Consider the following 17,574-nt stretch of genomic DNA (forward strand, 5'->3'; position numbering starts at 1 on the left):
TCTTATTTTTAATCCAACAATGTATTTACACAAGACAATGCCAGTGTGCAATGCATGATTTCAAAGAATAAATAATTCCCTGTTAAATCTACTTTCTTGGGCCTAGAATTTATTTCACCACTAGATGGGGACAAAGGTTCAGAATTGTGACCTTTAAATTTAAACAGAGAAACAGAAACTCCCCAGCGGTTAGAGCGGGTCGACCACCAAACACAATTTCAGGGGTTCGATCTCCGGCTTCTCCTGTCTGTATTTCATGTGCATGATACTGAACTGCGGGACAGGAAAAACACAGCATATAGAAGCACTGGATGATTTTGTGTGTGTGACTTGGTTATAGTAGTATGTCAACGAACAAACACAAACCAATTAACAATCAAACAGCACAGTAGACGAAGTTGTTTGATAAAGTTACCATTTACTCCAACATGTGTGTTTGTTCATATCTCTGTGACGATCAGGCAGACACTTGGTCACGATTCTGCTGAGATGAAAACGGAGGTGGATTCCAAAACATTTGTGTTATCACAGAATACAACAAGATAAAGTGCAAAAGGCAAATATGAAAAATATACACATATTGGTTAAAAAACCCAATGGTTTCACATTGTAATAATTAACATTTACTCACTGGTTTCAGGAACAGTGTCATACTCAATATAACTTCACAATATGTGAGACACTTCTCTCACTAATGATGATAATTTAAGGTAATTAAAGAATTTCTTTACTTTAGTTGCTCTCTTTCCATGACACACATCATGTAAAAAGGAATCAAATCAGTGGATGTTTACAGGAAGTCTTGTCCGTGACTCAGACCGCACAGCGTTGATGAACCACACTCTCCCTTTTGCTGTTACGTCTATGAAACAATCACATCGTCACTCTCTGTGCAAATGTGTACACACATGCAAACTCACACAAATATAAACACTTCACGTTCTTTGTGATCCACACTAATACTGAACTGGTGCATCCGTCGAGTCAGTCGTATTTACAGTGGTTGAGACGGCACCGCGCTGCCTGTACTTGCAAAGATTCCTGCACGTTTTTAGATAAGAGAAGGGAAGAATGTGTCAGTCTGTCCTCCCCTCGTTCTCTTCTTCTTCTTCCTCCTCTTCCTCTCCAGTGCCACTTTTTCTTCTCCTTCATCTGCTCCTTCCTTCCTTCACACATCCTCACGTTACGGCTCAGGTCTTTTTTTCCCCCTGTCGATCCATTCATGTTCAGTCTAGGTCGCCTTCTTGGACTCCCACTCCTGGAAAACCACGACACAGCAAAAAGTGAGGAACACGTTTCTCCATGTGCTCGTCACACACACATGCACGCTCACATCACACACACTTATTTTACCTTCTTCTTCTGCATGACATTCCCCTTGGAGGAGGCGTAAAGAGATGGAGGCCGTTTACGAAGCTCAGATGCTGCGTTCACTGGCACAGTCTCATTGTAAACCTTTTCAACTTTACTGCCCTGTGTCTGTACACACAAGCACATACACGCGTAGCAACACACACACACACACACACAAACACAAAAGGTTTCATTAATGTAAAGCAATTACAGCTGAAACTAGAATGGTACTCAGTAGAGCTCATACACCCGCCAAGGCCCAGATCCATATTTCTATTTGGATCTGCACCAAGCTGCACACAATTAGGAAAATCAGTTCACTAAAAAGGAATTTTCCATTAAGACCCATGAAATATTCTGAGAAATCAATGAAAATGTTGAAAAAAAACTCCTGGATTTGCCCCATGTTTCAGATCTGCACCAAAAGTTATAGTTTTTTTCCCCGACTCATTATTCATCCTCCTGCCAAGTTTCTTCATACAAACAAACAACAAACACACGGTCTGGGGTGAAATCATAACCTCCTTGGCGGAGGTAATGATGTGGAAATGAAATCCTGTGATCTCTCTGACACATTTCTGCCATGTAATTCATAAACTCCTCCAGATGTAGGAATTGTGTGAGAATTTCAGTCTGTGCTTCAGTTTCCTACCTTCACACTGAACTTGGTGTCAGTGGGCGGACCCAGTGCTCCTCTAGCCAATGATTTCTTCAGGTTTTCTTTGACTTCTGTCAGACGGAGCTCCAGCTCCACCCGCTCCTCCTCTTTCTGTTTACACAGCGTCTCCAGCACGGCTAACCGCTGCTCCAGAGCTTGACCTGCACATACACAAACACACTGATAGTTAGTACTGCTGTGACGCTGAAGACTTAACAGTACTTCTGTGTGCGTGTGAGTGTGTGTGTTGGGGGGGGGGGGGGGGGGGGGATTTGTGTCTGACCTGTGGCACACTTCATCTCCTCCTTCAACTCCTTCTTTTCCCTGCGGAAGGATATCAGTGTGTTTCTCAGCTCCTCTTTTTGTTTCTCCAGCTCCTCTTTCTGAGTCAGGTACCGCCTGGCGTCCTCCTCTGCTCGCGTCTTTCCATACCGTCCATACTGATTTACATCTATCACAAAACACACACAGAGTTTATATATATATAGAGAGAGAGATAGCCAGATAGACGATGATGAATGTTACTTCAATTAACCATTGTAATAAATTGTGACATGACACCTACTGGAGACGTGTCTCTTGATGGCGGCCAGCTGTTCGGTCTTTTCAGAGTCTCTGCTGGAGAAGGAGGCGTGGCGTCTCACCTGGCTCGTCCTGCTCTCAACATCCGTGTCCTACAAGATGTGGACAATTTACGTATATATTAAAACATTTTCTACAAGTTTCATTTATTAAAATGTATTATTCCAGGGATTGAATCCCCCCCCCCCGCCGAGTTTTTAAATATTTAGACTATAACTCCTGCCCTTTGGATGTGTGCCTCTCCTCACCAATGCAGTTTCAGTCTACATTCAGTTTTCTCCAGGCTCATATGATGTCACTGTGACCTTTGACAACTGAAATGTAATCAGTTCATTTGTGAGTTTAAGTGAATGTTTGCACCAAATTAAAAAAGATTGTCTTGAGGCATTCTTAAAATGTGCAAAAGAGTTCTGTGTGGTAAGAATGAACTTGATCTCTGACCTCCAAATTCTAATCCGAGGTCCAAGGGAATGTTTGTGCCAGATGTAATGAATTTCTCTTTGGATGTTCCTAATGTGTCACGTAAAAAAGAGAGGAAGAGGAAAGAATAGAGAGGCCCTAAGAAATCTAAACCATCCCCGTGTTTGGAAGTCATGAGTATCACATGATGTTTCCTTACCTCGACACTTTCATACACCTCATCATAAGTTCTGGAGTCTGTTGAGGTGCTGCTGGAGGACGTAGCAGTGGTGGTGGCCCACCTGACAGGAGGAACAGGCAGACGTTGTTCAGGATAAAATAGACAGAAGAATGGGAGCAGAAACACACACTCGAGGAGTTGACCCACATGAAGGAGTTTCTGGCCGCGTGCCGGATGTCGGTGAGCGTGTCCACGTCGATGTAGTCGTAGTGCAGCTCTTCAGGCAGAGTGGAGCTGCCGGTCTCTGCAAACAAAACACCGAGCCAGCGGCCGAGATCCTCTGAGCAGCTGGCCTGACGGACACACACATAAACCTCCGACAGTTTAGTTACATGGTTTCCAGAAAATAAGGGGGTGTTAACTTTATATTGCCTTCATTGAATTCTCTCAAGCAGTTTAAACTGTTGTAGATCTTTATTGTTACGAGAACACTCTACCTCTAGAACTGCCAGTTCATTGCTTCCCTGCAGGATGCGGAAGGAGAAGGGGTGTTTGGGGCCGGGGCCGCCGGGCATCACCTCTGCCCCTTTGAGCGGCACCACGGAGACCGGGGGCCTCTGTTCCCCAGGTTCCTTCTGCAGGTACAGGCTTCCTTCTCGCACCACACACCAGCGCTCCTTCCATGAGCCACTAAGACACACACTCAGGTAACCTGACGAGAGAGAGAGGAGGAATATAAGAGTGATGGAAAGAGAAAAAGTTGGTTAAATGTCCTACAACGACCGGAGTCAGGTTATATAAGTTAATTTCTTCACTCTATTTTCACTTTAAATTACATTAAATAACAGACGACCTAATTTCCCAAGCTGTGTGGCATCTGCTAATAATCAACTCCTTTTCGTGTTCTCACCACAGCGCGGGTTGTCATGGTGACCAGCAGAGGAGGCGACCTCTCCCGGTAGAGGAGGTTTCCGTTTGGAGAAAGTGATGATGCGATTGATTTTCTTCCCTGCTGCCCGGCTCATGGACCCGGTCAGCTCAGAGAACGCTCCGCGCTTCGCTCGGTCTGAAATCAAACGCACCTCGGTCAAATTTCTGCCGTAGCTGACATAGAGCAGAGGAGCGCTTCATATACACCAGCTGTGAGGAGAGGCTTACATGGTGTGCAACCAATAAAGAGTGACAATGCTGGTATATAAAAATATAATGAAAACTGGAAGAAAGTAAGGGGTTATCTCAAAGGAACATTCCTGTCAAAATAAAGAAGACTATTTAGTTTTGGATTTAAAAAATAATATTATATTTTATTTCATAGATGTCTTTTATTTATTTGGCCAAACCCTGAAGTGTGCTTGCGTGCTCGTGTTGAATGCACCAGGTGCTGCAGCGCTCGGCCCGGCGCACTTCCTATGATGTCAGTGGGGGACAATCGCAGGAAGAGGATGGGAAGGACGTTGTATCTGCTCTGAGCCTCATTTCCTGTCTCTCCCTCTCTCTCATGTCTCTTTAGGTTCAGAGCCCCTCGGTCGGTAAACAGTTTGTATCGCGACTGAAACAATACGAGTGTGTGTGACACACACTCTGACCCTGCAACATGGATCCACTGCTTTGTTCTTCCTGATTTTGTGGGTAGATAAACAAAATAATGTTTGATCGCACTCTTGAAAGGGCGCGTGTGTGTTTGTTTAAACAAACGTCTTTCTCTGTTTGTGTTGACTCATTTTAGTTCAAAAGCCAAGAAGAGAGGACACTTCTGCTTTTTGAGGAAATTTCTAGCATCAGTGACGGACAAATAAAGGACTTTTTAAACACATCTTTAGTAGTTAAATATATATATATATATTCTATTTTTTTATGTATCAAATGATGTGTTCAAGAAAGGAAAATGAAATTGATAGTCTGTTTTAATTGTTGCATGCTAAAATGTTATGAAAATTACAGTTTTATGTTAATATCCCTGTATATAATGTTTGTATAAAAAGTACAAACTAGGGCTACGTTGTAGCACTTGCGGGCCCGAGCACCCGCACGTTGAAGCCTGTTGCGGTCGGTGGAGAGAGCGATCGATGACTAAGCGCACATCATCGATCGAGCATGCACTTCTCCACGTTGCATGCGTTTTGCGCTCTGCGGCAGTAGGTTTGCCAGTAGGTGGCGCCATCACTATTATTACACACAGACTTATAGATCTGTTCAAGTAGCCGCTCTGATGTAGCGTGAGCAGTTTCGTGTCAATTGGAAAATTTTACCACAATGTCATTTTCACACTGATCAGTAGGTGGCGCTATGACCCTGAACTAATGTTTATATATGGAGCTGTTCAGATCAGGATTGTGATCATAGGTCAGAAGTTTGGAGCCGGTTGGATAAGGCAGTGTGGATTAACAAAGTACTTCCTGTTTCATGGATAATCAGTAGGTGGCGCTATGACACTGAGGAAATATTGACACATAGAGCTGTTCAGGCTTGTACTCTTATCATGTGACAGAAGTTTGGTAGTGATAGGACAATGCACAGTGGACTTATGAAAACATCGTGTCCTTTGGCGAAGGATGATCCTTCGCCGCACCTCAATGTTTAAATGGTTTGAGGAAATGTCACAATTCTGACCTTGATTCAATGACTTGACTGAGCTCATTTGAGCTGTATATCTTAAAGCAGCCAGGAGCAGTTCATCAAAGAATAAAACATGTCAATTCATGTTGCCACCAGGGGGCGCTGTGATTTCAAGTCATAATTTCTGTGTAGATGTCATCAGGCCGAAACTCTTGTCTTACATGTCTAGTTTGGACTTGATTGGACCATGTATGTTCGAGATACAGATGCTCGTGTTTTGATGGCGTGTAACCAAACTTTAACCCCACGCCACGGTCACACGGTGTGAAGGGAAAGAAATCCCTTAATCATTTTTTATCTCAATCTTGTTGTGATGACACTCATCTGAATTTGAAGTTGATCTGATGAAAGCTCTACGACAAGTAAATCAAAGTAAAAATGTGGAATAGGGCTAAAATGGCCACTAAATCCAAAATGGCGGGCTTCCTGTTTAGTCTAGCATATCTATCCAAGAGACTTATTTGTTTGTTATGAAAAGACACATGCCCAAATCGATTTTTGTACATGTCGGCCAATCGTAGTGCCGGGGCTGGCCGTTAGGGGGCGCTAGTCAGTTATTTTGCCACGCCCATTCCTTAAAACCATATGAAAATCTTCAGGGGGGGGATGTTGTTGCACACATTTAGTTTGAGTGAGATAGAGCCATGAACACTGAAGTTAGAGCAATTTCGTGTTTCGCGGCGAGTTGATGAACTTTGATGCCACGCCATTAATATGGCGTTGGACGAAAAGGCACAGTTATCTTATGCCTTCATTATCAATGTCTTGAGACCCATTTGATACAGTTTGACATGGTTGAGGTCAATGGATGAGGAGGAATACATCCAAGTGTAAGACAAGCAAAAAACAAGACATTTCCTGGTGCCACCAGGGGGCGCTGTGATTTTAAGTCATTATTTCTGTGTAGATGTCATCAGGCCGGGACTCTTCTCTTACATGTCTAGTTTGGACTTGATTGGACCATGTATGTTCGAGATACAGATGCCCGTGTTTTGATGGCGTGGAACCAAACTTTGACGACACGCCACGGTCACACGAAGTGACGGAAAAAAATTCCGTTGATCATTTTTTTTCTCAATCTTGTTGTGATGACACGCGTCTAATTTTTAAGTTGATCTGATGAAAGCTCTACGACAAGTACATTAAACTAAAAATGTGGAATTTGGCCAAAATGGCCACTAAATCCAAAATGGCGGGCTTCCTGTTGCGTTTTTCATAATGCTCCAAGAGACTTTTTTCTATGATTATTCACGTTACACCAGTGTCTAGATTTTGGTGAAAATCGCTTATGTGGAAACCTAAGGGCTGGTTCCAGGGGGCGCTGTTGAGCCGTTTTGCCACGCCCATTTCCAAATACTCCAGATTACGTAAATTTTCACCACTCTCTAATTTACTGGAAAGTTTAAAAACTTTTTGAGCACGTTAAAGCCCTCAAAAAGCCAATTCATTGTTCGGAGAATAATAAGAATAACTAGGGCTACGTTGTAGCACTAACGGGCCCGAGCACAGGCAATTTCAAGTCTGTTGCGGTCGGGGAAGAGAGAGCGATCGATGACCAAGCGCACGTCTCTGCCTTGCTTGCGTTTTAAGCTCTGCAGCAAGAATAAACGCTTCACTTCCTGTAGCCAGCAGGTGGCGCTAGGATTTTAAGTCATGGTGTCTTTGTAGATGTCATCAGGTCGCGACTCTTGTCTTACATGTCTAGTTTGGAGTTGATTGGACCAAATATGTCCAAGATACAGACGCTCGTGTTTTGATGGCGTGTGATCAGACTTTGACTCCACGCCATGGTAAGAGTTTAGTGTTTTCCTATTTTGTAACAGGTAAAAATAGCAGTTAAATGTCAACAGTTGTCTTTATTGTCGTTCTATTATTTAATAAATGCAACAAACTATAGTTTTTATATATATTGTATGTCTATATATATATATATAACTTTATAACCTGTGTTATCAAATATGTTGTGCGGCACCAGACAGCTTTAAATTGGGGGAAGAGTGGTCGAGCACAGGCAATTTCAAGTCTGTTGCGGTCGGGGGAGAGAGAACGATCGATGACCAAGCGCATGTCTCTGCCTTGCGTGCGTTTTAAGCTCTGCAGCAACAATGAACGCTTCACTTCCTGTAGCCAGTGGCGCTAGGATTTTAAGTCATGATGTCTGTGTAGATGTCATCAGGTCGCGACCCTTGTCTTACATGTCTAGTTTGGAGTTGATTGGACCAAATATGTCCAAGATACAGACACTCGTGTTTTGATGGCGTGTGATCAGACTTTGACTCCACGCCATGGTCAGAGTTTGGTGTTTTCCTATTTTGTAACAGGTAAAAATAGCAGTTAAATGTCAACAGTTGTCTTTATTGTCGTTCTATTATTTAATAAATGCAACAAACTATAGTTTTTATATATATATATATAACTTTATAACCTGTGTTATCAATAATGTTGTGCGGCACCAGACAGCTTTAAATTGGGGGAAGAGTGGTCAAGCACAGGCAATTTCAAGTCTGTTGCGGTCGGGGAAGAGAGAACGATCGATGACCAAGCGCATGTCTCTGCCTTGCGTGCGTTTTAAGCTCTGCAGCAACAATAAACGCTTCACTTCCTGTAGCCAGCAGGTGGCGCTAGGATTTTAAGTCATGATGTCTTTGTAGATGTCATCAGGTCGCGACCCTTGTCTTACATGTCTAGTTTGGAGTTGATTGGACCAAATATGTCCAAGATACAGACACTCGTGTTTTGATGGCGTGTGATCAGACTTTGACTCCACGCCATGGTTAGAGTTTGGTGTTTTCCTATTTTGTAACAGGTAAAAATAGCAGTTAAATGTCAACAGTTGTCTTTATTGTCGTTCTATTATTTAATAAATGCAACAAACTATAGTTTTTATATATATTGTATGACTATATATATATATATATATATATATATAACTTTATAACCTGTGTTATCAAATATGTTGTGTGGCACCAGACAGCTTTAAATTGGGGGAAGAGTGGTCGAGCACAGGCAATTTCAAGTCTGTTGCGGTCGGGGGAGAGAGAACGATCGATGACCAAGCGCATGTCTCTGCCTTGCGTGCGTTTTAAGCTCTGCAGCAACAATAAACGCTTCACTTCCTGTAGCCAGTGGCGCTAGGATTTTAAGTCATGATGTCTTTGTAGATGTCATCAGGTCGCGACCCTTGTCTTACATGTCTAGTTTGGAGTTGATTGGACCAAATATGTCCAAGATACAGACACTCGTGTTTTGATGGCGTGTGATCAGACTTTGACTCCACGCCATGGTCAGAGTTTGGTGTTTTCCTATTTTGTAACAGGTAAAAATAGCAGTTAAATGTCAACAGTTGTCTTTATTGTCGTTCTATTATTTAATAAATGCAACAAACTATAGTTTTTATATATATTGCATGACTATATATATATATATATATATATATATAACTTTATAACCTGTGTTATCAAATATGTTGTGCGGCAACAGACAGCTTTAAATTGGGGGAAGAGTGGAGGAAATAGTAAAGGTTGCCTACCCCTGCCTTAGGTGACACAATTTGTGCCTTGGTCAAACCATGATCCTACACTGCCCTCTAGTGACTTAATATTGCGGTACAAGTAGGTTGTGCCGGCAATATAAAGCCACTAGAGGTCAGTATAAGACCATGAAACACATACATGGTTGAAATGAAAACAGGTCTTTTCATTTTGCACATCAAGATTTTAAGCCTCACCACGGTCACACGGATTGATGAAAAGTTTAAATTTTGATAACTTTAGATCTTCATCTTGTTTTGTAGAGTCTCATCTAATTTTTAAGTTGATCTGATGAAAGCTCTCCGAGTAGTACATAAAAACATAACACGTCTTAAAAACAAGACATTTCCTGTTGCCACCAGGGGGCGCTGTGATTGTAAGTCACAATTTCTGCAGTGATGTCTTCTGGTCGCGACTCTTGTCGTATGTGTCTAGTTTGGACTCAATTGGACAAACTATGTCTGAAATATGGAAGCTTGTGTTTTGATGGCGTTTCATCAAACTTTAACGCCACACCACGGTCAGACGGTTTTGCTAAAACGTAATCCTTCAATAACTTTAGATCTCCAATTTGTTGTGATGACGATCGTCTAAATTTGAAGTTGATCTGATGAAAGCTGTACGACAAGTACATCAAAGAAAAAATATGGAATATGACCAAAATGGCCACTAAAGTCAAACTGGCGGGCTTCCTGTTGCGTTATTCATAATGCACTGATGGACTTTTTTGTGCATCTAGTCATGATACAAAATAGTCTTTGTTTTTTTTGAAGATCGGTGAATGCTAAATGAGGGGCTTTTCCGTAGGTGGCGCTCTTGAGCCATTTTGCCACGCCCTTTTCAAAATACTCCAGAATACGTAAATTTTCGCCGCCTTCGAATTTACTGCAAACTCCTACAACTTTTTGAGCACATTAAAGCCCTCAAAAAGCCAATTCATTTAAGCTAAGAAAAATAATAATAATAATAATAATAATAATCATTTCAATTTCAATAGGGCCTCCCACCGATTTCGGTGCTCGGGCCCTAATAATAATAAGAATAATGCCTACAATTTCAATAGGGCCTCTCACCATTCGGTGCTCGGGCCCTAAATATATTTTATTATATTTTATAAATATTTATTATTTTGAATGACTGATCTTAAACTTGGGGGGGGGGGTGTATCTCTGCATTTATTGTTATATTTGATGTGAGTTTTATTATTGGCTTTATATAATGAGCAAAGTTTGTAAATTAAGAAAGAGAAAATAACTAAGACCCAATAAATGAATGGTTATTGACTAACTTAAACCTACTTAGTGAGTCGGTTGTGTCCCGCCCTGGCACCTGTGCAATGGACTGAGTATCCACTGTTGGTCCGCTGTCTGAGTCTGATGCTGGCCGATCGGACTGCAGCACCTGGAGAAGGAAAAGAAAACAGCGTCTTTACTACTGACCAGCTATAATAATATATAACTATTCTGCCAACATGGGGCTGTAAGGGCCGTGTCACAGTGCACTCAGCTGGTTGGCTCGGCAGCTGCCACCAAAGCAACCACAACTAGGGCTACGTTGTAGCACTTGCGGGCCCGAGCACCCGCACGTTGAAGCCTGTTGCGGTCGGTGGAGAGAGCGATCGATGACCAAGCGCACATCATCGATCGAGCATGCACTTCTCCACGTTGCATGCGTTTTGCGCTCTGCGGCAGTAGGTTTGCCAGTAGGTGGCGCCATCACTATTATTACGCACAGACATATATATCTGTTCATGTAGGCGCTCTGATGTAGCGTGAGCAATTTTGTGTCAATTGGACAATGTTAACACAACTTAATTTTCACACTGATCAGTAGGTGGCGCTATGACCCTGATCTAATATTTATATGTGGAGCTGTTCAGATCAGTATTGTGATCATAGGTCAGTAGTTTGGAGCCGGTTGGATAATGCAGAGTGGATTAACAAAGTACTTCCTGTTTCCTGGCGAATCAGTAGGTGGCGCTATGACACTGAGGAAATATTGACACATAGAGCTGTTCAGGCTTGTACTCTTATCATGTGACAGAAGTTTGGTAGTGATAGGACAATGCACAGTGGACTTATGAAAACATCGTCTCCTTTGGCGAAGGATGATCCTTCGCCGCACCTCAACGTTTAAATGGTTTGAGGAAATGTCACAATTCTGACCTTGATTCAATGACTTGACTGAGCTCATTTGAGCTGTATATCTTAAAGCAGCCAGGAGCAGTTCATCAAAGTATAAAACATGTCACTTCATGTTGCCACCAGGGGGCGCTGTGATTTTAAGTCATTATTTCTGTGTAGATGTCATCAGGCCGGGACTCTTGTCTTACATGTCTAGTTTGGACTTGATTGGACCATGTATGTTCGAGATACAGATGCCCGTGTTTTGATGGCGTGGAACCAAACTTTGACGACACGCCACGGTCACACGAAGTGACGGAAAAAAATTCCGTTGATGATTTTTTTTCTCAATCTTGTTGTGATGATACCCGTCTAATTTTTAAGTTGATCTGATGAAAGCTCTACGACAAGTACATTAAAGTAAAAATGTGGAATTTGGCCAAAATGGCCACTAAATCCAAAATGGCGGGCTTCCTGTTGCATTTTTCATAATGCTCCAATAGGCTTTTTTCTATGATTAGTCACGTTACACCAGTGTCTAGATTTTGGGGAAAATCGCTTATGTGGAAACCTAGGGGCTGGTTCCAGGGGGCGCTGTTGAGCCATTTTGCCACGCCCATTTCCAAATACTCCAGAATACGTAAATTTTCACCACTCTCTAATTTACTGGAAAGTTTAAAAACTTTTTGAGCACGTTGAAGCCCTCAAAAAGCCAATTCATTGTTCGGAGAATAATAAGAATAATAATAATAAGAATAATGCCTACAATTTCAATAGGGCCTCTCACCATTCGGTGCTCGGGCCCTAATAATAATAATAAATATATCTGTTCATGTAGGCGCTCTGATGTAGCGTGAGCAATTTTGTGTCAATTGGACAATGTTAACACAACTTAATTTTCACACTGATCAGTAGGTGGCGCTATGACCCTGATCTAATATTTATATGTGGAGCTGTTCAGATCAGTATTGTGATCATAGGTCAGTAGTTTGGAGCCGGTTGGATAATGCAGAGTGGATTAACAAAGTACTTCCTGTTTCCTGGCGAATCAGTAGGTGGCGCTATGACACTGAGGAAATATTGACACATAGAGCTGTTCAGGCTTGTACTCTTATCATGTGACAGAAGTTTGGTAGTGATAGGACAATGCACAGTGGAGTTATGATAACATCGTGTCCTTTGGCGAAGGATGATCCTTCGCCGCACCTCAATGTTTAAATGGTTTGAGGAAATGTCACAAGTCTGACCTTGATTCAATGACTTGACTGAGCTCATTTGAGCTGTATATCGTAAAGCAGCCAGGAGCAGTTCATCAAAGTATAAAACATGTCACTTCCTGTAGCCACCAGGGGGCGCTGTAATTTCAAGTCATAATTTCTGTGTAGATGTCATCAGGATGGCACCCTTGTCTTACATGTCTAGTTTGGACTTGATTGGACAATGTATGTCCGAGATACAGAACCTCGTGTTTTGATGGCGTTTAATCAAACTCAAGACGCCACGCCACGGTCACACGGTGTGACGAAAGGTCAATCTCTTAATCACTTTTTATCTCCATCTTGTTGTGATGGCACTGATCTTAATTTGAAGTTAATCTGATGAAAGCCCTGGGACAAGTGCATCAAGTAAAAATGTGGAATATGGAAAAAAAATGGCCACTTAATCCAAAATGGCGGCCTCCCTGTTTGGTCAAGCATACCTATCCAAGATATTTTTTTGTTTGTTATGAAACGACACATGTCCCGATAGATTTGTATAAATGTCGGCCATCGTAGTGCCAGGGTTGCCCTATAGGGGGCGCTGGTCAGTTTTTTTGCCACGCCCATTTCTTAAAACCATATGAATATCTTCAGGGGGGGGCTGTTGTTACACACATGTAGTTTGAGAGAGATAGAATCATGAACACTGAAGTTACAGCAATTTCGTGTTTCACGGCGAGTTGATGAACTTTAATGCCACGCCATTCATATGGCGTTTGACGAAAAGTCACGGTAATCTTATGTCTTCATTGTCAATGTCTTGGGACCCATTTGATACAGTTTGACATGGTTGAGGTCAGTGGATGAGGAGAAATTCATCCAAGTGTAAGACAAGCAAAAAACAAGACATTTCCTGTTGCCACCAGGGGGCGCTGCGGTTTTAAGTCATCATTTATGCATAGATGTCATCAGGCGGGGACTATTGTCTTACATGTCTAGTTTGGACTTGATTGGAACATGTATGTCCGAGATACAGATGCCCGTGTTTTGATGGCGTGTAACCAATTTTTAACGCCATGCCACGGTCACACGGTGTGATAAAAAAAAAATCCCTCAATCATTTTTTATCTCCATCTTGTTGTGATGACACTCATCTGAATTTGAAGTTGATCTGATGAAAGCCCTGGGACAAGTACGTAAAAGTAAAAATGTGGGATATTGCCAAAATGGCCACTAAAAGCAAAATGGCGGACTTCCTGTTGCGTTTTTCATAATGCTCCATGAGACTTTTTTTCATGACTGGTCACGATACACCTATATCCAGATTTTGATGAAAATCCGTTATGTGGAAACCTAGGGGCTGGTTCCAGGGGGCGCTGTAGAGCCATTTTGCCACGCCCAATTCCAATTACTCCAGAATACTAAAATATCCGCAGACCTTGAATTTCCTGCAAAGTTTCATAACTTTTTGAGCATGTCTAGACCCTGAAAAAGCCCCCCAAAGGGAAATAATAATAATAACTAGGGCTACGTTGTAGCACTTGCGGGCCCGAGCACCCGCACGTTGAAGCCTGTTGCGGTCGGTGGAGAGAGCGATCGATGACCAAGCGCACATCATCGATCGAGCATGCACTTCTCCACGTTAAATGCGTTTTGCGCTCTGCGGCAGTAGGTTTGCCAGTAGGTGGCGCCATCACTATTATTACGCACAGACATATATATCTGTTCAAGTAGGCGCTCTGATGTAGCGTGAGAAATTTTGTGTCAATTGGACAATGTTTCCGCAACTTAATTTTCACACTGATCAATAGGTGGCGCTATGATCCTGAACTAATATTCATATATGGAGCTGTTCTATTCAGGATTGTGATCATAGGTCAGTAGTTTGGAGCCGGTTGGATAATGCAGAGTGGATTAACAAAGTACTTCCTGTTTCCTGGCGAATCAGTAGGTGGCGCTATGACACTGAGGAAATATTGACACATAGAGCTGTTCAGGCTTGGACTCTGACCATGTGACAGAAGTTTTGTAGTGATAGGACAATGCACAGTGGAGTTATGATAACATCGTGTCCTTTGGCGAAGGAAAATCCTTCGCCGCACATCAATGTTTACACGGTTTGAGGAAACGTCACAATTCTGACCATGATCTAATGACTTGACTGAGCTGATTTGAGCTGTATATTGTAAATCAGCCAGGAGCAGTTCATCAAAGTATAAAACATGTCACTTCCTGTAGCCACCAGGGGGCGCTGTAATTTCAAGTCATAATTTCTGTGTAGATGTCATCAGGATGGCACCCTTGTCTTACATGTCTAGTTTGGACTCGATTGGACAATGTATGTCCGAGATACAGAACCTCGTGTTTTGATGGCGTTTAATCAAACTCAAGACGCCACGCCACGGTCACACGGTGTGACAAAAGGTCAATCTCTTAATCACTTTTTATCTCCATCTTGTTGTGATGGCACTGATCTTAATTTGAAGTTAATCTGATGAAAGCCCTGGGACAAGTGCATCAAGTAAAAATGTGGAATATGGAAAAAAAATGGCCACTTAATCCAAAATGGCGGCCTCCCTGTTTGGTCAAGCATACCTATCCAAGATATTTTTTTGTTTGTTATGAAACGACACATGTCCCGATAGATTTGTATAAATGTCGGCCATCGTAGTGCCGGGGTTGCCCTATAGGGGGCGCTGGTCAGTTTTTTTGCCACGCCCATTTCTTAAAACCATATGAATATCTTCAGGGGGGGCTGTTGTTACACACATGTAGTTTGAGAGAGATAGAATCATGAACACTGAAGTTACAGCAATTTCGTGTTTCACGGCGAGTTGATGAACTTTAATGCCACGCCATTCATATGGCGTTTGACGAAAAGTCACGGTAATCTTATGTCTTCATTGTCAATGTCTTGGGACCCATTTGATACAGTTTGACATGGTTGAGGTCAGTGGATGAGGAGAAATTCATCCAAGTGTAAGACAAGCAAAAAACAAGACATTTCCTGTTGCCACCAGGGGGCGCTGCGGTTTTAAGTCATCATTTATGCATAGATGTCATCAGGCGGGGACTATTGTCTTACATGTCTAGTTTGGACTTGATTGGAACATGTATGTCCGAGATACAGATGCCCGTGTTTTGATGGCGTGTAACCAATTTTTAACGCCATGCCACGGTCACACGGTGTGATAAAAAAAAAATCCCTCAATCATTTTTTATCTCCATCTTGTTGTGATGACACTCATCTGAATTTGAAGTTGATCTGATGAAAGCCCTGGGACAAGTACGTAAAAGTAAAAATGTGGGATATTGCCAAAATGGCCACTAAAAGCAAAATGGCGGACTTCCTGTTGCGTTTTTCATAATGCTCCATGAGACTTTTTTTCATGACTGGTCACGATACACCTATATCCAGATTTTGATGAAAATCCGTTATGTGGAAACCTAGGGGCTGGTTCCAGGGGGCGCTGTAGAGCCATTTTGCCACGCCCAATTCCAATTACTCCAGAATACTAAAATATCCGCAGACCTTGAATTTCCTGCAAAGTTTCATAACTTTTTGAGCATGTCTAGACCCTGAAAAAGCCCCCCAAAGGGAAATAATAATAATAATAATAATAATAATAATAATAACTAGGGCTACGTTGTAGCACTAACGGGCCCGAGCACAGGCAATTTCAAGTCTGTTGCGGTCGGGGAAGAGAGAGCGATCGATGACCAAGCGCACGTCTCTGCCTTGCGTGCGTTTTAAGCTCTGCAGCAAGAATAAACGCTTCAATTCCTGTAGCCAGCAGCTGGCGCTAGGATTTTAAGTCATGGTGTCCTTGTAGATGTCATCAGATCGCGACTCTTGTCTTACATGTCTAGTTTGGAGTTGATTGGTCCAAATATGTCCAAGATACAGACGCTCGTGTTTTGATGGCATGTGATCAGACTTTGACTCCACGCCATGGTCAGAGTATGGTGTTTTCCTATTTTTTAGCAGGTAAAAATACCAGTTAAATGTCAACAGTTGTCTTTATTGTCGTTCTGTTATTTAATAAATGCAACAAACTATAGTTTTTATATATATTGTATAACTATATATATATATATGTATATATATAACTTTATAACCTGTGTTATCAAATATGTTGTGCGGCTCCAGACAGATTTAAATTGGGGGAAGAGGGGACGAAATGGCTTTTTCAATAGTTACATTTTGTGTCTTGATCAAACCATGGTGTTACACTGACCTCTGGTGCCTTAATATTGGCACTACAGGTGTAATTCAATATTAAGTCACTAGAGAGCAGTGTTGGACCATTAACTACAGACATGGTGTTTTCATTTTGTTTATCAAATTTATAAGCCTCACCACGGTCACACAGATTGATGAAAAGTTTAAATTTTGATAACTTTAGATCTTCATCTTGTTTTGTACACATGCATCAAATTTTTACGTTGATTTGATGAAGGCCCTACGAGAAGTGAGTCAAACTGTAAGACATAGAAAAACAAGACATTTGCTGTTGCCACCAGGGGACGCTGTGATTTTAAGTCACGATTTCTGTACCGATGTCTTCAGGTCGCGACTCTTGTCTTATGTGTATAGTTTGGACTCGATTGGACAAAATATGTCCAAGATACAGGAGCCTGTGTTTTGATGGCGTTTAATCAAACTTTGAGGCCACACCACGGTCAGACGGTTTTGCTAAAACTTAATCCTTCAATAACTTTAGATCTCCATTTTGTTGTGATGACGATCGTCTAAATTGTAAGTTGATTTGATGAAAGCTGTAGGAGGAGTACTTAAAAGAAAAAATATCGAATATGACCAAAATGGCCACTAAAGTCAAACTGGCGGGCTTCCTGTTGCGTTATTCATAATGCACTGATGGACTTTTTTGTGCATCTAGTCATGATACACAATAGTCTTTGTTTTTTTTGA

General features: G+C 42.0%; 1 protein-coding gene across 1 annotated transcript in view; it reads right to left on the reverse strand.

Annotated features, from left to right (window-relative positions):
- Positions 1-398: 398 nt before the first annotated feature.
- The window catches only part of afap1l1b (actin filament associated protein 1-like 1b), a 33,246-nt gene continuing 16,070 nt past the window's right edge, over positions 399-17,574 (reverse strand). The window contains exons 10-19 of the mRNA XM_053441792.1: positions 10,618-10,720; positions 4,084-4,239; positions 3,671-3,885; positions 3,381-3,526; positions 3,213-3,294; positions 2,577-2,685; positions 2,295-2,462; positions 2,006-2,172; positions 1,354-1,479; positions 399-1,258 (exon numbers count right to left, since the gene is read on the reverse strand). Coding sequence (XP_053297767.1) covers positions 1,232-1,258; positions 1,354-1,479; positions 2,006-2,172; positions 2,295-2,462; positions 2,577-2,685; positions 3,213-3,294; positions 3,381-3,526; positions 3,671-3,885; positions 4,084-4,239; positions 10,618-10,720 — 1,299 coding nt within the window. The 3' untranslated portion in view covers positions 399-1,231. The remainder of the gene's footprint in view (positions 1,259-1,353; positions 1,480-2,005; positions 2,173-2,294; positions 2,463-2,576; positions 2,686-3,212; positions 3,295-3,380; positions 3,527-3,670; positions 3,886-4,083; positions 4,240-10,617; positions 10,721-17,574) is intronic.

This window comes from Pleuronectes platessa, chromosome 15 (assembly GCF_947347685.1).
Source record: "Pleuronectes platessa chromosome 15, fPlePla1.1, whole genome shotgun sequence".
NCBI lineage: Eukaryota > Metazoa > Chordata > Actinopteri > Pleuronectiformes > Pleuronectidae > Pleuronectes > Pleuronectes platessa.